This window comes from Pleurodeles waltl, chromosome 10 (genome assembly GCF_031143425.1).
Source record: "Pleurodeles waltl isolate 20211129_DDA chromosome 10, aPleWal1.hap1.20221129, whole genome shotgun sequence".
Classification (NCBI taxonomy): Eukaryota; Metazoa; Chordata; class Amphibia; order Caudata; family Salamandridae; genus Pleurodeles; species Pleurodeles waltl.
The window spans coordinates 6,220,855-6,247,069 of record NC_090449.1 but is presented as its reverse complement, the minus strand read 5'-3'; the positions used below and the strand labels follow the sequence as shown (position 1 = coordinate 6,247,069).

Genomic DNA, 26,215 nt, shown 5'->3' with positions numbered 1-26,215 from the left:
TAGGTGTGAAGGGCTGGGGAGGAGTAGCCTCCCCCAGCCTCTGGAAATGCTTTGATGGGCACAGTTGGTGCCCATCGCTGCATAAGTGTGAGAAAGTAGCCTCTTTCTAGCCTTGTTACCCCCACTTTTGGCCTGATTGTGAGTGTATGTCAGGATTATTGTCACTGTTTTCACTGTCTCACTGGGATCCTGATGGCTAGGCCCCAGTGCTCATAGTGAAAACACTATGTTTTCAGTGTGTTTGTTATGTGTCACTGGGGCCCTGCTAGTCAGGACCCCAGTGCTCATAAGGTTGTGGCCTATATGTATGTGTCACTGGGACCCTGTCACACAGGACCCCAGTGCTCATAGGTGTGCATGTATGTGTTCCCTGTGTGGTGCCTAACTGTCTCACTGAGGCTCTGCTAACCAGAACCTCAGTGGTTATGCTCTCTCATTACTTTCAAATTGTCACTAACAGGCTAGTGACCATTTTTACCAATTTACATTGGCTTACTGGAACACCCTTATAATTCCCTAGTATATGGTACTGAGGTACCCAGGGTATTGGGGTTCCAGGAGATCCCTATGGGCTGCAGCATTTCTTTTGCCACCCATAGGGAGCTCCGATAATTCTTACACAGGCCTGCCACTGCAGCCTGAGTGAAATAACGTCCACGTTATTTCACAGCCATTTTACACTGCACTTAAGTAACTTATAAGTCACCTATATGTCTAACCTTTACCTGGTAAAGGTTAGGTGCAAAGTTACTTAGTGTGTGGGCACCCTGGCACTAGCCAAGGTGCCCCCACATTGTTCAGAGCCAATTCACTGAACTTTGTGAGTGCGGGGACACCATTACACGCGTGCACTACATATAGGTCACTACCTATATGTAGCTTCACCATGGTAACTCTGAATATGGCCATGTAACATGTCTATGATCATGGAATTGCCCCCTCTATGCCATCCTGGCATAGTTGGCACAATCCCATGATCCCAGTGGTCTGTAGCACAGACCCTGGTACTGCCAAACTGCCCTTCCTGGGGTTTCACTGCAGCTGCTGCTGCTGCCAACCCCTCAGACAGGCAGCTGCCCTCCTGGGGTCCAGCCAGGCCTGGCCCAGGATGGCAGAACAAAGAACTTCCTCTGAGAGAGGGTGTGACACCCTCTCCCTTTGGAAAATGGTGTGAAGGCAGGGGAGGAGTAGCCTCCCCCAGCCTCTGGAAATGCTTTGTTGGGCACAGAGGTGCCCAATTCTGCATAAGCCAGTCTACACCGGTTCAGGGACCCCTTAGCCCCTGCTCTGGCGCGAAACTGGACAAAGGAAAGGGGAGTGACCACTCCCCTGACCTGCACCTCCCCTGGGAGGTGTCCAGAGCTCCTCCAGTGTGCTCCAGACCTCTGCCATCTTGGAAACAGAGGTGCTGCTGGCACACTGGACTGCTCTGAGTGGCCAGTGCCACCAGGTGATGTCAGAGACTCCTGCTGATAGGCTCCTTCAGGTGTTAGTAGCCTATCCTCTCTCCTAGGTAGCCAAACCCTCTTTTCTGGCTATTTAGGGTCTCTGTCTCTGGGGAAACTTCAGATAACGAATGCAAGAGCTCATCCGAGTTCCTCTGCATCTCTCTCTTCACCTTCTGATAAGGAATCGACTGCTGACCGCGCTGGAAGCCTGCAAACCTCCAACATAGTAGCAAAGACGACTACTGCAACTCTGTAACGCTGATCCTGCCGCCTTCTCGACTGTTTTCCTGCTTGTGCATGCTGTGGGGGTAGCCTGCCTCCTCTCTGCACCAGAAGCTCCGAAGAAATCTCCCGTGGGTCGACGGAATCTTCCCCCTGCAACCGCAGGCACCAAAAAGCTGCATTACCGGTCCCTTGGGTCTCCTCTCAGCACGACGAGCGAGGTCCCTCGAATCCAGCAACTCTGTCCAAGTGACCCCCACAGTCCAGTGACTCTTCAGTCCAAGTTTGGTGGAGGTAAGTCCTTGCCTCACCTCGCTGGGCTGCATTGCTGGGAACCGTGACTTTGCAGCTACTCCGGCCCCTGTGCACTTCCGGCGGAAATCCTTTGTGCACAGCCTAGCCTGGGTCCACGGCACTCTAACCTGCATTGCACGACTTTCTAAGTTGGTCTCCGGCGACGTGGGACTCCTTTGTGCAACTTCGGCGAGCACCATTTCACGCATCCTCGTAGTGCCTGTTTCTGGCACTTCTCCGGGTGCTACCTGCTTTAGTGAGGGCTCTTTGTCTTGCTCGACGTCCCCTCTCTCTTCAGGTCCAATTTGCGACCTCCTGGTCCCTCCTGGGCCCCAGCAGCGTCCAAAAACGCCAAACGCACGATTTGCAGCTAGCAAGGCTTGTTGGCGTTCTTTCGGCGGGAAAACACTTCTGCACGACTCTCCACGGCGAGAGGGATCCGTCCACCAAAGGGGAAGTCTCTAGCCCTTTTCGTTCCTGCAGAAACCTCAGCTTCTTCTGTCCAGTCGAAGCTTCTTTGCACCCGCAGCTGGCATTTCCTGGGCATCTGCCCATCTCCGACTTGCTTGTGACTTTTGGACTTGGTCCCCTTGTTCCACAGGTACCCTAGATTGGAAATCCACAGTTGTTGCATTACTGGTTTGTGTCTTTCCTGCATTATTCCTCTAACACGACTATTTTGTCCTTAGGGGAACTTTAGTGCACTTTGCACTCACTTTTCAGGGTCTTGGGGAGGGTTATTTTTCTAACTCTCACTATTTTCTAATAGTCCCAGCGACCCTCTACAAGGTCACATAGGTTTGGGGTCCATTCGTGGTTCGCATTCCACTTTTGGAGTATATGGTTTGTGTTGCCCCTATCCCTATGTTTCCCCATTGCATCCTATTGTAACTATACATTGTTTGCACTGTTTTCTAAGACTATACTGCATATTTTTGCTATTGTGTATATATATCTTGTGTATATTTCCTATCCTCTCACTGAGGGTACACTCTAAGATACTTTGGCATATTGTCATAAAAATAAAGTACCTTTATTTTTAGTATAACTGTGTATTGTGTTTTCTTATGATATTGTGCATATGACACTAGGTGGTACTGTAGTAGCTTCACACGTCTCCTAGTTCAGCCTAAGCTGCTCTGCTAAGCTACCATTATCTATCAGCCTAAGCTGCTGGACACCCTATACACTAATAAGGGATAACTGGGCCTGGTGCAAGTACCCCTTGGTACTCACTACAAGCCAGTCCAGCCTCCTACATTGGTTGTGCAGTGGTGGGATAAGTGCTTGAGACTACTTACCACTCTTGTCATTGTACTTTTCATAAGAGAAAAATATACAAAACAAGGTCAGTGTATATACACATAGCCAAAAAGTTTTGCATTTACTCTTTTCGCTCTTTTCTAAGTGCTGAAAAGTACTTCTAAACTTTCAAAAAGTTCTTAAAAGTTAAAAAAGTTTTTTCTGTCTTTCCAAAAAGTTCTGAAAACTTTTTTCTCTTTTTCTATCACTTTAACTCTCTCTAAAAAATGTCTGGCACAGGCCAAAGTGTTGATCTGTCCAAACTTGCATATGACAACCTTAGCTGGAAAAGAGCAAGGAGTCTCTCTATAGAGAGAGGTTTGAGTGTAGGGAAGAATCCTTCCTTGGAACTGTTACTTAACATGCTTAGAGAACAGGATAAGGCCATAGGTGCCCCATCTGTTGAAAACGTACCTAATAGTTCCCAATCTGATTCAGGGACTCCCCCAGGAAAAGATTCAGGAAAGAAACTTCCTAGCCTGCCCATTACTAGACAATCTAGCATAGATGGTAATGATGATGAGCCACACCAAATAAATAGTGTTGTCTCACATCATAGCAAAAGCATTTATTCTCACCATACTGGTAGTAATGTTTCTGTAAACCAAGCTGTTAGGGTGGCTTCTGTAAGGGACAGGTCTCCTTCTGTTCATTCCCATCATAGCTCTGTTTCTAGAAATGTCCCTCCCACCAACCCTGATGACAGAATGTTAGAGAGGGAACTCAATAATTTGAGGGTGGAACAAACCAGACTGAAGCTTAAAAAGCAACAGCTGGATTTGGATAGACAGTCTTTTGAACTAGAGAAAGAAAGACAGAAGTTGGGTTTAGATACCCATGGTGGCAGCAGCAGTATTCCCCATAGTCATCCTGCAAAAGAGCATGATTCCAGGAATCTGCATAAGATAGTTCCCCCTTATAAGGAGGGGGATGACATTAACAAGTGATTTGCTGCACTTGAGAGGGCCTGTGTTGTACAGGATGTCCCTCAAAGGCAGTGGGCTGCTATCCTATGGCTATCATTTAGTGGAAAGGGTAGGGATAGACTCCTTACTGTGAAAGAAAGTGATGCCAATAATTTTACAGTTCTTAAGAATGCACTCCTGGATGGTTATGGCTTAACCACTGAACAGTACAGGATAAAGTTCAGAGAGACCAAAAAGGAGTCTTCACAAGACTGGGTTGATTTCATTGACCATTCAGTGAAGGCCTTGGAGGGGTGGTTACATGGCAGTAAAGTTACTGATTATGAAAGCCTGTATAACACAATCCTGAGAGAGCATATACTTAATAATTGTGTGTCTGATTTGTTGCACCAGTACCTGGTAGACTCTGATCTGACCTCTCCCCAAGAATTGGGAAAGAAGGCAGACAAATGGGTCAGAACAAGGGTGAACAGAAAAGTTCATACAGGGGGTGACAAAGATGGCAATAAGAAGAAAGATGGTGAAAAATCTCAAGATAAGCATGGGGATAAGGGTAAAACCAAAGATCCCACTTCAAATCTTAAACACTCTTCAGAGGGTGGGGATAAAACTAATTCTTCCTCTTCTTCTCAACCCACACACATTAAAAAGCCTTGGTGCTTTGTGTGTAAAAACAGAGGCCATAGGCCAGGGGATAAGTCCTGTCCAGGTAAACCCCCTGAGCCTACCACCACTAATACATCAAGCTCTAGTGCCCCTAGCAGTAGTGGTACTAGTGGTGGGACTGCTGGCAACAGTCAAGCAAAGGGTGTAGTTGGGTTCACTTATGGGTCCATCATAGAAACTGGGGTAGTCAGTCCCAAGACAGTTTCTGTCACACCTAGTGGCATTGGCCTTGCCACACTGGCTGCTTGTCCCCTTACAATGGATAAGTACAGGCAGACAGTTTCAATAAATGGTGTTGAGGCCTTGGCCTACAGGGACACAGGTGCCAGTTTCACTTTGGTGACTGAAAACCTAGTGCACCCTGATCAACACATCATTGGACAACAGTATAAGATTATTGATGTCCATAACTCCACTAAGTTTCTTCCCTTAGCTATAATTCAGTTTAGTTGGGGTGGAGTTACTGGCCCTAAGCAGGTGGTGGTATCACCTAGCTTACCTGTAGACTGTCTCTTAGGTAATGACCTAGAGGCCTCAGGTTGGGCTGATGTAGAGTTTTATGCCCATGCAGCCATGCTGGGCATCCCTGAGGAATTGTTCCTTCTCATTTCTACTGAAATGAAAAAGCAAAGGAGAGAAGGCCTGAAAACTCAGGAACCCTCTCCATCAACAGGTAAAAAGGGCATCACAGTATCCCCTAACCACCCTACCATTCAGGATACCATTCCTGTGGTGGGAGAAACCTCTCCTGGGGTGGCACCTGTTCCAAGGGAATCATCAGTTGGCAAAACTGTACTCCCTGAGGTGGAAGTACCTCTCTGTGGGATAACTAACATTGGTGAGAAAAAGAGCACCATTTTAGTTAACATGGAGCATCCCTCCAACCCTCCCAGAGAAACTTTAGTGCAGAAACTCTGCACTGCCTCACAACACTTAGGACAGCATCCCTGCCCTAGTGTGGAGCTCATAGGACAGCATCCCTGCCCTGCTCCAACCCAAGAGAAACAGCATCCCTGTTCTCTCTTCCAGCCAGATGGACAACGTTTTTGCCCAGCTATGGCTTTTCTGAGACAGCATTCCTGTCTGGCATTTCCATCACTACAAATAGGTTCAGTGGACAATTCCCACTGCTCTAAACTAAAACTTACTGATAGAAACTCTGAAAATACATCTTCACATTATTGCTTAGCTAAAAAACTTCAAACAGGGTGGTTTACATCCCCACAGGGAAGTAACCATATAGTGGATGATAAAGGGAGTAACCAGTCTATTGCAGAGCTACTCTCTACTTATCACCACTTAGACAATAAAGTCTCAACTGGCCAAGGTTAGCCTTATTGTCCTTCGTTTGGGGGGGGGTTGTGTGAGAAAGTAGCCTCTTTCTAGCCTTGTTACCCCCACTTTTGGCCTGATTGTGAGTGTATGTCAGGATGTTTGTCACTGTTTTCACTGTCTCACTGGGATCCTGATGGCTAGGCCCCAGTGCTCATAGTGAAAACACTATGGTGGTCATTCTGACCCTGGCGGTCTTTGACCGCCAGGGCGGAGGACCGCGGGAGCACCGCCGACAGGCCGGCGGTGCTCCAATGGGGATTCCGACCGCGGCGGTAAAGCCGCGGTCAGACCGGCACCACTGGCGGGGTCCCGCCAGTGTACCGCGGCCCCATTGAATCCTCCGCGGCGGCGCAGCTTGCTGCACCGCCGCGGGGATTCCGACCCCCCCTACCGCCATCCAGATCCTGGCGGTCGGACCGCCGAGATCCGGATGGCGGTAGGGGGGGGTCGCGGGGCCCCTGGGGGCCCCTGCAGTGCCCATGCCACTGGCATGGGCATTGCAGGGGCCCCCGTAAGAGGGCCCCTACAAGTATTTCACTGTCTGCTGCGCAGACAGTGAAATACGCGACGGGTGCAACTGCACCCGTCGCACAGCTTCCACTCCGCCGGCTCGATTCCGAGCCGGCTTCCTCGTGGAAGCCTCTTTCCCGCTGGGCTGGCTGGCGGTCTGAAGGAGACCGCCCGCCAGCCCAGCGGGAAAGTCAGAATTACCGCCGCGGTCTTTTGACCGCGGAACGGTAACCTGACGGCGGGACTTTGGCGGGCGGCCTCCGCCGCCCGCCAAGGTCAGAATGAGGGCCTATGTTTTCAGTGTGTTTGGTATGTGTCACTGGGGCCCTGCTAGTCAGGACCCCAGTGCTCATAAGGTTGTGGCCTATATGTATGTGTCACTGGGACCCTGTCACACAGGACCCCAGTGCTCATAGGTGTGCATGTATGTGTTCCCTGTGTGGTGCCTAACTGTCTCACTGAGGCTCTGCTAACCAGAACCTCAGTGGTTATGCTCTCTCATTACTTTCAAATTGTCACTAACAGGCTAGTGACCATTTTTATCAATTTACATTGGCTTACTGGAACACCCTTATAATTCCCTAGTATATGGTACTGAGGTACCCAGGGTATTGGGGTTCCAGGAGATCCCTATGGGCTGCAGCATTTCTTTTGCCACCCATAGGGAGCTCTGATAATTCTTACACAGGCCTGCCACTGCAGCCTGAGTGAAATAACGTCCACGTTATTTCACAGCCATTTTACACTGCACTTAAGTAACTTATAAGTCACCTATATGTCTAACCTTTACCTGGTAAAGGTTAGGTGCAAAGTTACTTAGTGTGTGGGCACCCTGGCACTAGCCAAGGTGCCCCCACATTGTTCAGAGCCAATTCACTGAACTTTGTGAGTGTGGGGACACCATTACACGCGTGCACTACATATAGGTCACTACCTATATGTAGCTTCACCATGGTAACTCTGAATATGGCCATGTAACATGTCTATGATCATGGAATTGCCCCCTCTATGCCATCCTGGCATAGTTGGCACAATCCCATGATCCCAGTGGTCTGTAGCACAGACCCTGGTACTGCCAAACTGCCCTTCCTGGGGTTTCACTGCAGCTGCTGCTGCTGCCAACCCCTCAGACAGGCAGCTGCCCTCCTGGGGTCCAGCCAGGCCTGGCCCAGGATGGCAGAACAAAGAACTTCCTCTGAGAGAGGGTGTGACACCCTCTCCCTTTGGAAAATGGTGTGAAGGCAGGGGAGGAGTAGCCTCCCCCAGCCTCTGGAAATGCTTTGTTGGGCACAGAGGTGCCCAATTCTGCATAAGCCAGTCTACACCGGTTCAGGGACCCCTTAGCCCCTGCTCTGGCGCGAAACTGGACAAAGGAAAGGGGAGTGACCACTCCCCTGACCTGCACCTCCCCTGGGAGGTGTCCAGAGCTCCTCCAGTGTGCTCCAGACCTCTGCCATCTTGGAAACAGAGGTGCTGCTGGCACACTGGACTGCTCTGAGTGGCCAGTGCCACCAGGTGATGTCAGAGACTCCTGCTGATAGGCTCCTTCAGGTGTTAGTAGCCTATCCTCTCTCCTAGGTAGCCAAACCCTCTTTTCTGGCTATTTAGGGTCTCTGTCTCTGGGGAAACTTCAGATAACGAATGCAAGAGCTCATCCGAGTTCCTCTGCATCTCTCTCTTCACCTTCTGATAAGGAATCGACTGCTGACCGCGCTGGAAGCCTGCAAACCTCCAACATAGTAGCAAAGACGACTACTGCAACTCTGTCACGCTGATCCTGCCGCCTTCTCGACTGTTTTCCTGCTTGTGCATGCTGTGGGGGTAGCCTGCCTCCTCTCTGCACCAGAAGCTCCGAAGAAATCTCCCGTGGGTCGACGGAATCTTCCCCCTGCAACCGCAGGCACCAAAAAGCTGCATTACCGGTCCCTTGGGTCTCCTCTCAGCACGACGAGCGAGGTCCCTCGAATCCAGCAACTCTGTCCAAGTGACCCCCACAGTCCAGTGACTCTTCAGTCCAAGTTTGGTGGAGGTAAGTCCTTGCCTCACCTCGCTGGGCTGCATTGCTGGGAACCGTGACTTTGCAGCTACTCCGGCCCCTGTGCACTTCCGGCGGAAATCCTTTGTGCACAGCCTAGCCTGGGTCCACGGCACTCTAACCTGCATTGCACGACTTTCTAAGTTGGTCTCCGGCGACGTGGGACTCCTTTGTGCAACTTCGGCGAGCACCGTTTCACGCATCCTCGTAGTGCCTGTTTCTGGCACTTCTCCGGGTGCTACCTGCTTTAGTGAGGGCTCTTTGTCTTGCTCGATGTCCCCTCTCTCTTCAGGTCCAATTTGCGACCTCCTGGTCCCTCCTGGGCCCCAGCAGCGTCCAAAAACGCCAAACGCACGATTTGCAGCTAGCAAGGCTTGTTGGCGTTCTTTCGGCGGGAAAACACTTCTGCACGACTCTCCACGGCGAGAGGGATCCGTCCACCAAAGGGGAAGTCTCTAGCCCTTTTCGTTCCTGCAGAAACCTCAGCTTCTTCTGTCCAGTCGAAGCTTCTTTGCACCCGCAACTGGCATTTCCTGGGCATCTGCCCTTCTCCGACTTGCTTGTGACTTTTGGACTTGGTCCCCTTGTTCCACAGGTACCCTAGATTGGAAATCCACAGTTGTTGCATTGCTGGTTTGTGTCTTTCCTGCATTATTCCTCTAACACGACTATTTTGTCCTTAGGGGAACTTTAGTGCACTTTGCACTCACTTTTCAGGGTCTTGGGGAGGGTTATTTTTCTAACTCTCACTATTTTCTAATAGTCCCAGCGACCCTCTACAAGGTCACATAGGTTTGGGGTCCATTCGTGGTTCGCATTCCACTTTTGGAGTATATGGTTTGTGTTGCTCCTATCCCTATGTTTCCCCATTGCATCCTATTGTAACTATACATTGTTTGCACTGTTTTCTAAGACTATACTGCATATTTTTGCTATTGTGTATATATATCTTGTGTATATTTCCTATCCTCTCACTGAGGGTACACTCTAAGATACTTTGGCATATTGTCATAAAAATAAAGTACCTTTATTTTTAGTATAACTGTGTATTGTGTTTTCTTATGATATTGTGCATATGACACTAGGTGGTACTGTAGTAGCTTCACACGTCTCCTAGTTCAGCCTAAGCTGCTCTGCTAAGCTACCATTATCTATCAGCCTAAGCTGCTGGACACCCTATACACTAATAAGGGATAACTGGGCCTGGTGCAAGGTGCAAGTACCCCTTGGTACTCACTACAAGCCAGTCCAGCCTCCTACAATAAGGCAGTCTACACCGGTCCAGGGAGCCCCCAGCCCTGCTCTGGCACGAAACTGGATAAAGGAAAGGGGAGTGACCACTCCCCTGACCAGTACCCCCCAGGGGAGGTGCCCAGAGCTCCTTCAGTGTGTCCCAGACCTCTGCCATCTTGGAAACAGAGGTGTTGGGGGCACACTGGACTGCTCTGAGTGGCCAGTGCCAGCAGGGGACGTCAGAGGCTCCTTCTGATAGGCTCTTATCTCTCTTGGTAACCAATCCTCCTTTCTTGGTAGCCAATCCTCCTTTTCTGGCTATTTAGGGTCTCTCCTCTGGGGTATTTTTCAGATAACGAATGCAAGAGCTCACCAGAGTTCCTCTGCACTTACCTGTTTAACTTCTGCAAAGGATCGACCTCTGACTGCTCCAGGATGCCTGCAAAACCGCAACAAAGTAGCAAGACGACTACCAGCAACATTGTAGCACCTCACCCTGCCGGCTTTCTCTACTTTTTCCTGGTGGTGCATGCTCTGACTCTGTCTAGCAGGATCCCAGTGACACAAGTGCTAAAACAAACATACATACAGTGAAAATGGGGGTAACATGCCAGGCAAGATGGTACTTTCCTACATGTGGCAGATTCCGGCGTCGTGGAGGCGTGTGCAAAGGGTGTGGTGACAGATGGCGATTTGAGGGCGGCATGGTTGCTTTCTGTTTTTTCTTGGCGCCAGATCTTCTTGGTTTTTCAGCATTCCTGTTTGTAGGCCTGAAGGTTTGCGGTTAACCAGGGAGCTTTTTTGTTGGTGCAGGTGTTGGTGGTTTTCCTGAGTGGAGCGAGGGTGTTGGCACAGTCGTCGAGCCATTGCTGGAGGTTGAGGGTGGCGGTGTTGGGGTCGCTGGTGTTGGGTGATGGGGTGCGGGCGAGGTTGGAGATCAGTTGGTCCTTGGAGATCTTGTTCCACTTGCAGTGAGGGATTTGATGCTGTTGGTGGTGGGCGGTGGGTTTCTGGAAGGAAAAATGGACACAGCGGTGGTCGGTCCAGTGGAGTTTGGTGGTGTGGGTGAAGGTGATGTGGTTGCTGGTGGAGAAGATGGCGTCGAGTGTGTGGCCGGCTGAGTGGGTGGCCGTGGTGACAAGTTGCTTGAGGCCGAGGTTGCTGAGGTTGTCCAGTAGTGCTGAAGAGTTGCTGTCGCCAGTGTTCTCCAGGTGAAAATTCAGGTCGTCAAGGAGCATGTAGTCCGTGGAGGCGAGGGCATTGGCAGTGGTAAGGTGGAGTCTCCCCTTCCGGAGGTCCAGTGGAAACAGTAGCTTGGCAGGGAGTTGGACTACACTTTTCACAGTGCACTGGAACACCAGTCTTTGGGCGATCCTTCTGAGGACCTGGTGGCCAGCACTTCTTTGGATCTGGTGAGTACTTTTTACCTGCGGGTGGACAGGGGGCTAGTGCCACTAGTCCAAGGACGTCTGGTCTTGCCTTCGGCTAACAAAGGATTACCCTCTTGCGGGGGGAAGCAGTCTGTGGCCTGGGATGAGCCGCAGTCGAGCAGTTCCAGGAGGCTGCCACAAGTACAAGGTACTAGCCTTGTAAGCGCAGTCTTCTCTTGTCTTCTTGTCACAAGCTGTTGTCAATCTGAGGTTCTGGTGCCAGGAATGCCCCTTAAATCCTAGATTTAGGGGCACTAGTGGTGTGGGTGCAAGTACCCAATGGTCTACTAGCCCCAGTGGCTAATCCGCTCCTGAGGTGACCACATCCTGTGGGTCATGGCACCTTTTCTACCCAAAGCCCTCTATTCTGCCTTTTTCCAGGATGGCAGAAGTCTTCCTCATCTGTACAGACCAGGCTGCCCCCTAGAGGTGTGGCTAGCCTTCTGGGGGTGTGGGTCTCCTGACTAATTTTCTCTCCTGCCCGGGTGCGAATGAGGCTGGGGCAGGTGCATGGCTTTGTCCTCCAGTGGGAGACAGCCTGCTTGCATATCAGAGGCGGTGTGCCTCTCACTCTCATATGTGCACAGTCTGTCTGTCTTTATTCTCATAGGTGCTGTCTGTCTTCACTCTCACAGGTACTCAGTCTGTCTTCACTCTCACTGGTGCTCAGTCAGTCTGTCTTCAGTCGCACAGGTGTTCAGTTTGTCTGTCTTCGTTTTCAAAGGTGATAAGTCTGTCTCTCTTCACTCTCACAGGTGCTGTCTGCTTCACTCTTACAGGTGCTCAGTCTGTCTTCACTCTCACAAGCGCTTAGTGTGTCTGTCTTTGCTCTCACAGGTGCTCAGTCTATGTGCCTTCACTCTCACAGGTGCTCAGTTAGTCTGTTTATGCTCTCACATATGTTCAGTCCTTCTCTCTTCGCTCTCAGAGGTGCTCAGTCCATGTGTCTTCACTCTCACAGGTGCTCAGTCTGTCTTCGCTCTCACAGGTGCTCAGTCTGTCTTCGGTCTCACAGGTGCTCAGTGTATGTGTCTTCACTCTCACAGGTGCTTAGTCTGTTTTCGCTCTCACAGGTGCTCAGTCTGTCTGTCTTCGCTCTCACAGCTGCTCAGTCTGTCTTCACTCTTACAGGTGCTCAGTCCATCTGTCTTCACTCTCACAAGTGCTCAGTCCATCTGTCTTCACTCTCAAGGTGCTCAGTCCATTTATTTTCGTTCTCACAGAGGCTCAGTCTGTCTCTCTTCACTCTCACACGTGCTAAATCTGTCTTAACTCTCACATATGCTCAGTCCATCTGTCTTCATTCTCACAGGGGGTTAGTCTGCCTGTATTCATTCTCACAAGTGTTAAACCTGTCTTCACTCTCACATATGCTCAGTCCATCTGTCTTCTCTCTCACAGGTGCTCAGTCTGTCTTCACTCTCACATATGCTCAGTCCATCTGTCTTCACTCTCACAGGTGCTCAGTCTATCTCTATTCACTCCTACAGGTGCTCAGTCTGTCTCTATTCACTCTCACAGGTGCTCAGTCAGTCTGTCTTTGCTCTCACACATGTTCAGTCCTTCTCTCTTTGCTCTCAGAGGTGCTCAGTCCATGTGTCTTCACTCTCACAGGTGTTCAGTCTGTCTCTGCTCTCACAGGTGCTCAGTTTGTGTGTCTTCATTCGCACAGGTGCTCAGTCTGTCTTCGCTCTCACAGGGGCTCAGTCCACCTGTCTTCACTCTCACAAGTGCTCAGTCCATCTGTCTTCACTCTCACAGGTGCTCAGTCTGTCTTCGCTCTCACAGCTGCTCAGTCTGTCTGTCTTTACTCTCACAGGTGCTCAGTCTGTGTGTTTTCACTCTCACAAATGCTCAATCTATCTGTCTTCGCTCTCACAGCTGCTCAGTCTGTCTTCACTCTTACAGGTGCTCAGTCCATCTGTCTTCACTCTCACAAGTGCTCAGTCCATCTGTCTTCACTCTCAAGGTGCTCAGTCCATTTGTCTTCGTTCTCACAGATGCTCAGTCTGTCTCTCTTCACTCTCACAGGTGCTAAATCTGTCTTCACTCTCACATATGCCCAGTCCATCTGTCTTCACTCTCACAGGTGCTCAGTCTGTCTCTATTCACTCCCACGGGTGCTCAGTCTGTCTCTATTCACTCCCACAGGTGCTCAGTCTGTCCTCACTCTCACAGGTGCTCAGTCTCTCTGTCTTCGCTCTCACAGATGCTTAGTCTGTCTGTTTTAATCCTCACAGGTGTTTAATCTGCCTGTCTTCGCTCTCACAGATGCTCAGTCTGTCTTCGCTCTCACAGCTGCTCAATCTGTGTTTGCTCTCACAGGTGCTCAGTCTGTCTGTCTTCACTCTCACAGGTGCTCAGTCTATGTGTCTCCACTCTCACAGGTGCTTAGTCTGTTTTCGCTCTCACAGGTGCTCAGTCTGTCTTTATTCGCTCTCACAGCTGCTCAGTCTGTCTTCACTCTTACAGGTGCTCAGTTCTTCTGTCTTCACTCTCAAGGTGCTCAGTCCATTTGTCTTCGTTCTCACAGATGCTCAGTCTGCCTCTCTTCACTCTCACAGGTGCTAAATCTGTCTTCACTCTCACATGTTCTCAGTCCATCTGTCTTCATTCTCACAGGCGCTGTCTGTCTGTCTTCACTCTCACAGGTGCTCGCTCTCTCTGTCTTCATTCTCACAGGTGCTCGGTCCATCTGTCTTCACTCTCACTGGTGCTCAGGCCACCTGTCTTCATTCTCACATGTGCTTAGTCTGTCTGTCTTCACACGTACAGGTGATCAGTCTGTCTTCTCTCTTATAGGTGCTCGGTCCATCTGTCTTCAGTTTTACATGTGTTCAGTCTGTCTATCTTCACTCTCACATGTGCTTAATACGTCTGTCTTCACTCAGGTATTCAGTCTCTCAGAGCTCACTATCAAAGGTATTCAGTCTATCTGTCTTCAATCTCACAGGTACTCAGTATGTCTGTCTTCGTTCTCACAGGGGCTCAGTTTGTCTGTCTTCGTTCTTATAGGTGCTCAGTCTGTTTCTTTTCACTCTCACAGTTGCTTACTCTGTGTATTCACTCCCACAGGTGCTCAGTCTCTCTGTCATTGCTCTCACAGGTGCTCAGTCTGTCTTCATTTTCATAGGTGCTCAGTCTGTTTGTCTTCACTCTCATAGGTGCTCAGTCTGTTTGTCTTCACTCTCATAGGTGCTATCTGCCCTCAGTCTCAAAGGTGCTCAGCCAGTCTGTCTTCACTCTCACAGGTGTTCAGTCTGTCTTCATTTTCATAGGTGCTCAGACTTTCTCTCTTCACTCACATGTGCTTAATCTGTCTTCACTCCGCAGGCGCTCAATCTGTCTCTGTTCACTCCCAAAGTGCTCAGTCAGTCTGACTTCACGCTCACAGGTGCTCAGCCTGTCTATCTTCTTTTTCACAGGTGCTCAGTCTTTCTCTTATCACTCTCACAGGTGCTAAATCTGATTTCAGTCTGACAGGTGCTTGGTCTGTCTTCACTCTCAGAGGCGCTCAGTCTGTCTTCACTCTCACTGGGGATCAGCCTGTCTTCACCCTCACAGGTGCTCAGTCTGTCTCTATTCACTCCCACAGGTGCTAAGTCTGTCTTCACTCTTACAGGTGCTCAGTCAGTCTGTCTTCATTCTCACAGGTGCGGACCTGTCACGAGACCTCAGTGAATTTCTACAGAAAAGTTGCTCCTGTGACTCTCGGGACAGTGACCTGCAGAGGATTGTGAGGGAGAACCTGTACCTGCGGGCCGTACCATGTGAGTACATGGGGGATAGTGTTGGTGTACCTCAGGCCGTACCATGTGAGTACATGGGGGCTAGGGATGGGGGTACCTCAGGTCGTACCATGTGAGTAATTGGTGGGGGGCTTGAGAAGGGTGTATAACAGGCCAGACCACAAGTAAATGTAGACTATAGATGGGTGTACCGCATACCGCACCATGTGAGTAAAAGGAGACTAGAGATGGGTGTACCGCAGGGTGTACCATGTGAGTAAATGGAGGCTAGAGATGGCCTAAGAGGGCCTCTTTTTGACATGGTTATTCCCCCCACTTTTTGCCTGATGTTGATGTGTCCTAGAAATTGTAGCGCCCAGGGCCCCTGCTAACCAGGTTGCCTGAGCCAGAGCTCTTTCCCTAAATCTGTTGTGATGCATTGGCACAACTGGATACAACCTTAACTACCACTATAAGTCCCTAGTAAGTGGGCACCTATGTGCCCAGCTACTAAGGGTAGGCCCCTCAGGGCAGCAGCAGCACTGATTGTGCCACCCTCTAGGGCCATGCATCTAGATTCACCCAGCATTGCTATTGCAGACTGAGGCCCTCATTATGACCCCGGCGGTCGGGTGTAATATATCGGAAAGTACTGCCAACAGGCTGGCGGTACTTTCCACCATATTATGACATTCGCGATTTGGCTTCAATGTACCACAGCGACTGCCACGGCGGTAACAGCTGCCGGGCTGGAGACATCAATCTCCAGCCCGGCGGCCGTCACTGTCCTGCCTGCGGGATTATGACCCCGCCTACTGCCATGGTTTCCGTGGCTTCCTTACCACCACGAAAACCATGGCGATAGGTACTATCAGTGACAGGGAATCCCTTCCTTGTTACTGATAGAGGTAATCCCCCCTACATTCACGCCCCCCCTTCACACATACACACACCCATTCCCACATGCATCCACGCATGCATACATCCATGCACACACACATATCCACACATACTTTCAAACATACATGCAGACACGCATTCACAGAACACAACATACACACACTCACACCTCCATACATACACACACACATTCAACACGAAACACACACCCACATACACGCACGCACAAACATTCACACACACACCCACACACACCCACAACACCCCCACCCTCTCCCCTGTCGGAGCACCCACTTACCTGTGTTCAGGGGAGCCTCCGGCAGGAGATGGGACGGGGCAGCAGCGTCCACCAGCAGAACACCGCCAGGCCGTATTATGGGTCATAATACAGCTGGGGCCGGTCTACTGGCGTGGCGCTACTGGTGGCAGCAGCGCCAGCTTACCGCCATCCACTGGCATGGCTACAGCTGGATTTCTGCCATCCTTCTGGCAGAAATCCACTGTGGTCATATTACAGCGGACGGCTGGTAGCCGCATCGACGGTCTTTTGGCGGCCGTCGCCATAGCTTTTGGCTGTTTTTACTGCGAGTATCATAATGTGGGCCTGAGTGTTCTGGTGCAAACCTAAACTACAAACTCGACATGGCACACTGCCTGTGTGCCTTGTCCACAATGCACTGCATTTACTGTGGGTAAGACACCCCTCTGGCAGGCCTTACAACCCGAAGGCAGGATGCTTCATATTGTATGTGAGGGCATAGCTGCATGACCAATATGCCCCCACTATGTCCTTGCCAAACCTGGGACATTGTGAGTGAACAGAGCAGCCATTTTAATACATGTGTTGGGCACTGGCAACCAGAGTTCCCCAGCTACAAGATGGCCACTCTGAACCCTGGGTTGTTTGGAATCAACCAACTCAGAATGATAAATCCAAACTGGTGCCAGTATTGGATTTATCCCTAAATGTAGCCAGGGGTCACCTTAGAGGTGCCCCCTGAAAAAGTTAACTATCCTGGCATGGTTGCTGACTGGTCTTATCCAGCTACCACCTTCAGACCTGTCAATACACAAACCTTGGGGAGATCCCTACCTCTCCGGTTTGTGAAACAAAGCCCTTCCTGGGTGGAGGAGCTAACGCCCCCTCCCTCAGGAATGTGCACTGCCCTGCTGGCGAGCTTCAAAGGGCTACCGCCCTTGACACTCAAGCCCCCAGGCCTGCTGCTAGCAGCAGCTGGCATCTCCTTTGCACAACCTAACAAAGGGTAGGAGGAGTGACCTCACGTAGCATGAACCACCCCTAAGGTGTTGCCTGCAAGGTGGACCCACTTTCTCATTTTCCTCCATCTTGAATGGAGAGAAAGTAGCTAATGAGGTTTAGGGCAGTGACCCTCACCACAGGAAGTAGTCACTGTACTGGGTGTAGCCACCCAAGGGTAAGTGTCCCATTGGACACTACCAGGTTCCCCCTAAAACGCCCACTAAATTCAGTATTTAGGGGCATCCCAGACCAAGATTTCAGATTCGAAAGGACAAAGAAGAGCAGCCCATTAAAGATCCAAGGCACAAGAACTGAGGACCTGCTGCACAAGTAAAAGGCGCCAAACCCTGCCTGCTGCACCCAGGACCCGACAATCGCCGCTGCGGAGGAGCTGGACACTGGACTGACCTCAAGAAACCCAGGGAACCTTCAGGCTTCTACAATCGCCCAAGAACTCCCATCTGAGTGGAGGTACCACTCTGCAACAAACAAAGAGCCAGCAACCTAGTGAGGGTCACTTCACTAAGCGGCCAATATCTCCTGAACAAGAAGTCACAGCCAGACCCGACAACACACCAACGACCACCAGGACAAACCCTGCAAGTGTGCCACGTTTGGTGGCACTGCACCCTCCAGTGGCTGAGTCGTACAATACCCTGAGTACTGGTTGGTGGACGTCGGACACCAAGAAAACCAGCTTCCCCAGTGCTGAAACTAGACCAGGAGGAAGCCCCAGTTGAAGGACTTCAGGAACACCACGGACCTCTCGCCAGAATGCCCCATTGTCCTGTAAGCAGCCCTCTAAGAGATTCACCGCCAGTTCCAAAGGACTCCGTTGCGCAGTGCTCTTGGAGGAACCAGCAGTGCCCCCAGGATCCCACACCCCTTACGACCTCTACACCACAAGGGCCCCAAGCCACCACCTTTAACTCTGCAACTGCAGACCTTTTCCAAGTGGTCCCTCGCAGTGGCCCTGCACCAGCTCCAAAAGACTTTCCATCGCTGCTCCTGCCAGAACCAGGAGCCGACCAAACTTCTCCTGCTGGCACAGTGTGCCCACCAACGACCCCAACCAACCTGCAAAAGCAGAACTGTTAAAGCAACTGTACGATTTTATATGCATTTTTGAAAGTGACTGCCTATTGATTCCTCTGGTGCGTAATTAAGCATAGAAAGTCTGCATTTATCAAATGTTCAGAAAATCATATCTTAAAAAGTACTTAACCAATCTTAATGATCTTTGTCTCACAATGTATATAAAAAGCGGAAGTATTGTTCTAGATTGGTCTTGAGTTATTCCTTGAGTGTGTGAGTTGCATGATTGATACTGTGAGTTCAACAAATGCTTTGCACTTCTGAAAGATTAGCCTAACTGCTCAATGAAGCTACCTAAAAAATTAGAGCATTAGGTGGTCTAGTTTTTTCCTCTGGAAACCAACATGTGGTTGCCTGGGCCCCCTGCACAGTGTGCCTAAATTTTACACTAGATAGAGGGCCAGATTCCTACCCTTTGACCCCTAGAGTTTACCTTCTGCCCCCTTTACTCTGATGTATGACTCTGACTGTGCCTTCTGACCCCTCCATGTGCCCTCTGACCCCTCCCTGTGCCCGTCTGACCCCTCTGCCATGGTCTATGACCCCTAGAGGTTGCCTTCTGACCCCCTTCACTGTGATGTATGACTCTGACTATGCCTTCTGACCCCTCACCTGTGCCGTCCTCTGACCCATCTGCCATGGTCTATGACCCCTAGAGTTTACCTTCTGACCCCTTTACTGCGATGTATGACTCTGGCTATGCCTTCTGACCCCTCACCTGTGCCCTCTACCATTCTCTATGACCACTTGAGTTTGCCTTCTGACCTCTTTACTGTGCTGTTTGATGCCCTGACTATGCCTTCTGACATTTCTACTGTGCCCTCTGACCCCTCTGCTGGCTCTCTGACCCCTCACCTGTGCCCTCTGACCTCTCTGCTGTGCTCTCTGACACTTCACCTGAGCCCTCTGACCTCTCTGCTGTGCCATCTGACCCCTCTTCTGGCTCTCTGACCCCTCACCTGTGCCCTCTGACCTCTCTGCTGTGCCCTCTGACCCCTCTGCTGGCTCTCTGACCCCTCACCTGTGCCCTCTGACCCCTCACCTGTGCCCTCTGACCCCTTTATTGTGATGTATAACTCTGACTATTCCCTCTGCCCCTCCCCTGTGCACTCTGACCCTTCTGTTGTGCCCTCTGACCCCTTACTTTGCCTTCTGACCTGCCTTGCGTCTGTCGTAGGCACCACACGAGAGCCCCACGATGGAGAAATTCCAGACATGGATTACAAGTTCGTCAGCACCCAAGAGTTCCTGACCCTGCAGCGAGATGGGCTCCTGCTTGAGAGTGGCACCCATAAAGGTGAGGGACAGGAACGGGCACCAAGGGTGGCACTTCTGTCGGGCACTGCCCGTCTCTGAGGGTAGGTGGGGTGAGGTGGTCTGGCAGGGTACAAAGCAATGTTCTTGAGGCTGGTGGAAGGTAGGGTGACCATCTAGGACATTCAGGAAAAAGGGTCCAAATTCAGGGGCACTTCTGAGGAGGCCAGACAATAATGTGAAAATATGTAAGTAGACGGCGGGCACTGTACAAGTCAGAACAGGGCAGGGTTCTCTGGTTTTGTATGATACATAGCAGTATTGTGCCCCTCTGACATCCCCCCTGGGCTGCAGGCTGAGGGGTACCTTTAGTGAAGCCTGGGCTGCCATGACCCCCCATGCCACCATGGCTCCAGTCTACTCGCCGCCTCCAGCTGGCACTGGCTTGAATAGTTTTGCCAGGGCTGGTCCTGGTTTCTATTCTGACCCTCCTGGCAGGGGTGCAGGGCTCATGTTTGAGGACAGTGCTTGTCTCAGGGTACAGTGTCTACGCCCCCACCTCCTGTCACTCCTCCTCGAGGGCATCAGGCATCTTATGCATTTCAGCCCTTTTTGGGTTTCTTGTGCTGAATATCTCTCTCCCTTGGCTTCTTTCTTTTATTTTCTTTATCTCAATCATGTTCTCGCCTGTACTCCGATTTGTCTCCGCATCTCTTGTCTCTTCTCTAAAATCCCTTTTCTCCTTCAGTCTTATGTCCTGTGTCTTTGTGTTTTTTTTTACAATTACAATTCCTTTAAATGTTAAAAATTGGCTTCCCTTCACTCAGAGCAGTGACCCTCTCACCCCATGCTCTTTGGTGTATAATTCCGCCTTCCAGGAAGCGCCTGAGGGACTATTTTACAATTGAAAGGTACACTCAGTCATCATGTTGTTCGTCACATTCAGGCCCATATTTACGCAAAAAGGCACACAACTGGCACAGTTGTGCGTCATTTCTTAAAGTCACCTGTGTGCCATATTTATGTAATGAAGCACAGCGTCGCAAAGGAATGGCTAGCGTAAAAAAAAAGATGCTATAAGGGGGTGTGCTGGCGTTAGGGGGAATGGTGCTAGTGGGTCAGAAATGACGTCAGGCGGCAAAACGTTTGCCGCTAGTCAGCCTCGCATACTTTTCTGACGCACAAGCAGCCAAAAACATGACTCCTGTCTAACTTCAGACAGGAGTCATGAGCTAAGATGAGTCATGGCCACCACCCCAGTGCCCACCACAGGGGACCTGCGTACCTTGGGCAAACCCAAAATACCCAGTGCCAGGCAGGGGGGGGCATGTAAGGGGCCCCAGTGGCACACCATACACTTACCTGCAACTTACCTGGGATGGGCTCCCTCCTCCTGTACTGTCCCTTTGGTGTGGGTGATGGTGTTGCAGGGGGTTGGGGCGGGCATCTTTGTGCCCATTTCATGGTGTTTCCCCATGGGAATGGTCCTACCTGCACTGTAACACCTGGTCTGACCCAGGCGTTAACTAATGGCGCTAAGCGTGCTAAGGAAGATTATCTAGGTCCACCTCCCACCCGCGTGTCATTTCTGCGCCGGGAGGTAAAGATGGTGCTGGTGGGCTAGTGTCATATTTAGGACAGGAACACCTACCCTGCATCTCATTAACGCAAGGTGGATTCCTGCATCCTAAACATGGCGCTGACTCCAATATTTCTACAATAGACGGGTCTAGCGTCAAAACATAAATATGGAGTTAGGTTAGCGCCGCTTTAGCAACAAAATAAATGGCACTAAGGTGGCGCTAAGGTTCCATAATTATGGGCCTCAGTCCCTTATCTCCTACATGCATTCTATGCACAATGCAATGCTGTTTTGCTGCGTTCTCCCAGCATTGGCAAAGCCGATAATGCAGGCTCTGGAGGAGTAACAGAATGTGTGCCTGCAAGGCATGGAAGCAGAACTCGTTAATGGCTGTGCTTACATTCTTTGGCATGATAAAGACAGACCAATTGCCTTTTGGCAATGCTTGTTTTCCTTCCCTCCACCTTACCATTCTCTATACCTTTTTGTGTTTCTCTTATCACCTTTCCTAAGTGTACAAAATTAAATCATTTGGGGTGGTGACTACTGTAGGAAAGTACCATCTTGCCTGGCATGTTACCCCCATTTTTCACTGTATATATGTTGTTTTAGTTGTATGTGTCACTGGGACCCTGGTAACCCAGGGCCCCAGTGCTCATAAGTGTGCCTGAATGTGTTACCTGTGTAGTGACTAACTGTCTCACTGAGGCTCTGCTAATCAGAACCTCAGTGGTTATGCTCTCTCATTTCTTTCCAAATTGTCACTAACAGGCTAGTGACCATTTTTTACCAATTTACATTGGCTTACTGGAACACCCTTATAATCCCCTAGTATATGGTACTGAGGTACCCAGGGTATTGGGGTTCCAGGAGATCCCTATGGGCTGCAGCATTTCTTTTGCCACCCATAGGGAGCTCTGACAATTCTTACACAGGCCTGCCACTGCAGCCTGAGTGAAATAACGTCCACGTTATTTCACAGCCATTTTACACTGCACTTAAGTAACTTATAAGTCACCTATATGTCTAACCTTTACCTGGTAAAGGTTAGGTGCAAAGTTACTTAGTGTGAGGGCACCCTGGCACTAGCCAAGGTGCCCCCACATTGTTCAGAGCCAATTCACTGAACTTTGTGAGTGCGGGGACACCATTACACGCGTGCACTACATATAGGTCACTACCTATATGTAGCTTCACCATGGTAACTCCGAATATGGCCATGTAACATGTCTATGATCATGGAATTGCCCCCTCTATGCCATCCTGGCATTGTTGATACAATTCCATGATCCCAGTGGTCTGTAGCACAGACCCTGGTACTGCCAGACTGCCCTTCCTGGGGTTTCTCTGCAGCTGCTGCTGCTGCCAACCCCTCAGACAGGCAGCTGCCCTCCTGGGGTCCAGCCAGGCCTGGCCCAGGATGGCAGAACAAAGAACTTCCTCTGAGAGAGGGTGTGACACCCTCTCCCTTTGGAAAATGGTGTGAAGGCAGGGGAGGAGTAGCCTCCCCCAGCCTCTGGAAATGCTTTGTTGGGCACAGATGTGCCCAATTCTGCATAAGCCAGTCTACACCGGTTCAGGGACCCCTTAGCCCCTGCTCTGGTGCGAAACTGGACAAAGGAAAGGGGAGTGACCACTCCCCTGACCTGCACCTCCCCTGGGAGGTGTCCAGAGCTCCTCCAGTGTGCTCCAGACCTCTGCCATCTTGGAAACAGAGGTGCTGCTGGCACACTGGACTGCTCTGAGTGGCCAGTGCCACCAGGTGACGTCAGAGACTCCTGCTGATAGGCTCCTTCAGGTGTTAGTAGCCTTTCCTCTCTCCTAGGTAGCCAAACCCTCTTTTCTGGCTATTTAGGGTCTCTGTCTCTGGGGAAACTTTAGATAACGAATGCATGAGCTCAGCCGAGTTCCTCTGCATCTCCCTCTTCACCTTCTGATAAGGAATCGACCGCTGACCGCGCTGGAAGCCTGCAAACCTGCAACATAGTAGCAAAGACGACTACTGCAACTCTGTAACGCTGATCCTGCCGCCTTCTCGACTGTTTTCCTGCTTGTGCATGCTGTGGGGGTAGTCTGCCTCCTCTCTGCACCAGAAGCTCCGAAGAAATCTCCCGTGGGTCGACGGAATCTTCCCCCTGCAACCGCAGGCACCAAAAAGCTGCATTACCGGTCCCTTGGGTCTCCTCTCAGCACGACGAGCGAGGTCCCTCGAATCCAGCGACACCGTCCAAGTGACCCCCACAGTCCAGTGACTCTTCAGCCCAAGTTTGGTGGAGGTAAGTCCTTGCCTCACCTCGCTGGGCTGCATTGCTGGGAACCGCGACTTTGCAAGCTACTCCGGCCCCTGTGCACTTCCGGCGGAAATCCTTTGTGCACAGCCAAGCCTGGGTCCACGGCACTCTAACCTGCATTGCACGACTTTCTAAGTTGGTCTCCGGCGACGTGGGACTCCTTTGTGCAACTTCGGCGAGCACCGTTTCATGTATCCTTGTAGTGCCTGTTTCTGGCACTTCTCCGGGTGCTACCTGCTTCAGTGAGGGCTCTTTGTCTTGCTCGACGTCCCCTCTCTCTGCAGGTCCAATTTGCGACCTCCTGGTCCCTCCTGGGCCCCAGCAGCGTCCAAAAACGCCAAACGCACGATTTGCGTGTAGCAAGGCTTGTTGGCGTCCATCCGGCGGGAAAACACTTCTGCACGACTCTCCAAGGCGTGGGGGATCCATCCTCCAAAGGGGAAGTCTCTAGCCCTTGTCGTTCCTGCAGTATTCACAGTTCTTCAGCCTAGTAAGAGCTTCTTTGCACCAACCGCTGGCATTTCTTGGGCATCTGCCCATCTCCGAGTTGCTTGTGACTTTTGGACTTGGTCCCCTTGTTCCACAGGTACCCTCAGTCAGGAATCCATCGTTGTTGCATTGCTGATTTGTGTTTTCCTTGCATTTTCCCTCTAACACGACTATTTTGTCCTTAGGGGAACTTTAGTGCACTTTGCACTCACTTTTCAGGGTCTTGGGGAGGGTTATTTTTCTAACTCTCACTATTTTCTAATAGTCCCAGCGACCCTCTACAAGGTCACATAGGTTTGGGGTCCATTCGTGGTTCGCATTCCACTTTTGGAGTATATGGTTTGTGTTGCCCCTATCCCTATGTTTCCCCATTGCATCCTATTGTAACTATACATTGTTTGCACTGTTTTCTAAGACTATACTGCATATTTTTGCTATTGTGTATATATATCTTGTGTATATTTCCTATCCTCTCACTGAGGGTACACTCTAAGATACTTTGGCATATTGTCATCAAAATAAAGTACCTTTATTTTTAGTATAACTGTGTATTGTGTTTTCTTATGATATTGTGCATATGACACTAAGTGGTACTGTAGTAGCTTCACACGTCTCCTAGTTCAGCCTAAGCTGCTCTGCTAAGCTACCATTATCTATCAGCCTAAGCTGCTAGATACCCTATACACTAATAAGGGATAACTGGGCCTGGTGCAAGGTGCAAGTACCCCTTGGTACTCACTACAAGCCAGTCCAGCCTCCTACATTGGTTGTGCAGTGGTGGGATGAGTGCTTGAGACTACTTGCCACTCTTGTCATTGTACTTTTCATAAGAGAAAAATATACAAAACAAGGTCAGTGTATATACACATAGCCAAAAAGTTTTGCATTTCCTCTTTTCACTCTTTTCTAAGTGCTGAAAAGTACTTCTAAACTTTCAAAAAAGTTCTTAAAAGTTTAAAAAGTTTTTTCTGTCTTTCCAAAAAGTTCTGAAAACTTTTTTCTCTTTTTCTATCACTTTAACTCTCTCAAAAAAATGTCTGGCACAGGAAAAAATGTTGAACTGTCCAAACTTGCATATGATCACCTTAGCTGGAAAGGAGCAAGGAGTCTCTGCATAGAGAGAGGTTTGAGTGTAGGGAAGAATCCTTCTTTAGAACTGTTAATTAATATGCTTAGAGTACAGGATAAGGCCATAAGTGCCCAATCTGTAGAAAAAGTAGCTAATGGTTCTCAATCTGATCCAGGGACTCCCCCAGGAAAAGGTTCAGGAAAGAAACTTCTCAGCCTGCCCATTACTAGACAGTCTAGCATAGTTGGTACAGAGGTTGAATCACACCATACTAATGGTGTGCTCCCACATTATACTGGTAGCCAAGCTGTTAGGGTGCCCTCTGTAAGGGACAGGTCTCCTTCTGTTCATTCCCATCATACCTCTGTATCTAGAAATGTCCCTCCCACCCACCCTGATGACAGATTGTTAGAAAGGGAGCTCAATAGATTGAGAGTGGAACAAACCAGACTGAAGCTCAAGAAGCAACAGCTGGATTTGGATAGACAGTCCTTAGAAGTAGAGAGGGAAAGACAGAAGTTGGGTTTAGAAACCCATGGTGGCAGCAGCAGTATTCCCCATAGTCATCCTGCAAAAGAGCATGATTCCAGGAATCTGCACAAGATAGTTCCCCCTTATAAGGAGGGGGATGACATTTACAAGTGGTTTGCTGCACTTGAGAGGGCCTGTGCTGTACAGGATGTCCCTCAAAAGCAGTGGGCTGCTATCCTATGGCTATCATTTACTGGAAAAGGTAGGGATAGGCTCCTTACTGTAAAAGAAAATGATGCTAATAATTTCCAAGTTCTTAAGAATGCACTCCTGGATGGTTATGGCTTAACCACTGAACAGTACAGGATAAAGTTCAGAGAGACCAAAAAGGAGTCTTCACAAGACTGGGTTGATTTCATTGACCAGGCAGTGAAGGCCTTGGAGGGGTGGTTACATGGCAGTAAAGTTACTGATTATGACAGCCTGTATAACTTGATCCTGAGAGAGCATATTCTTAATAATTGTGTGTCTGATTTGTTGCACCAGTACTTGGTGGACTCTGATCTGACCTCTCCCCAAGAATTGGGAAAGAAGGCAGACAAATGGGTCAGAACAAGAGTGAACAGAAAAGTTCATACAGGGGGTGACAAAGATGGCAACAAAAAGAAGGATGG

At 50.0% G+C, this 26,215-nt stretch overlaps 1 protein-coding gene across 4 annotated transcripts in view; it reads left to right on the top strand.

Moving 5' to 3' along the window:
* Positions 1 to 26,215, top strand: part of LOC138260874 (membrane-associated guanylate kinase, WW and PDZ domain-containing protein 1-like) — a 420,255-nt gene that overhangs the window by 30,097 nt on the left and 363,943 nt on the right. For all 4 annotated transcript variants that reach the window (XM_069209316.1, XM_069209315.1, XM_069209317.1 and 1 more), the window contains 2 exons: positions 15,055 to 15,171; positions 19,563 to 19,682. In XM_069209316.1, coding sequence (XP_069065417.1) covers positions 15,055 to 15,171; positions 19,563 to 19,682 — 237 coding nt within the window. The remainder of the gene's footprint in view (positions 1 to 15,054; positions 15,172 to 19,562; positions 19,683 to 26,215) is intronic.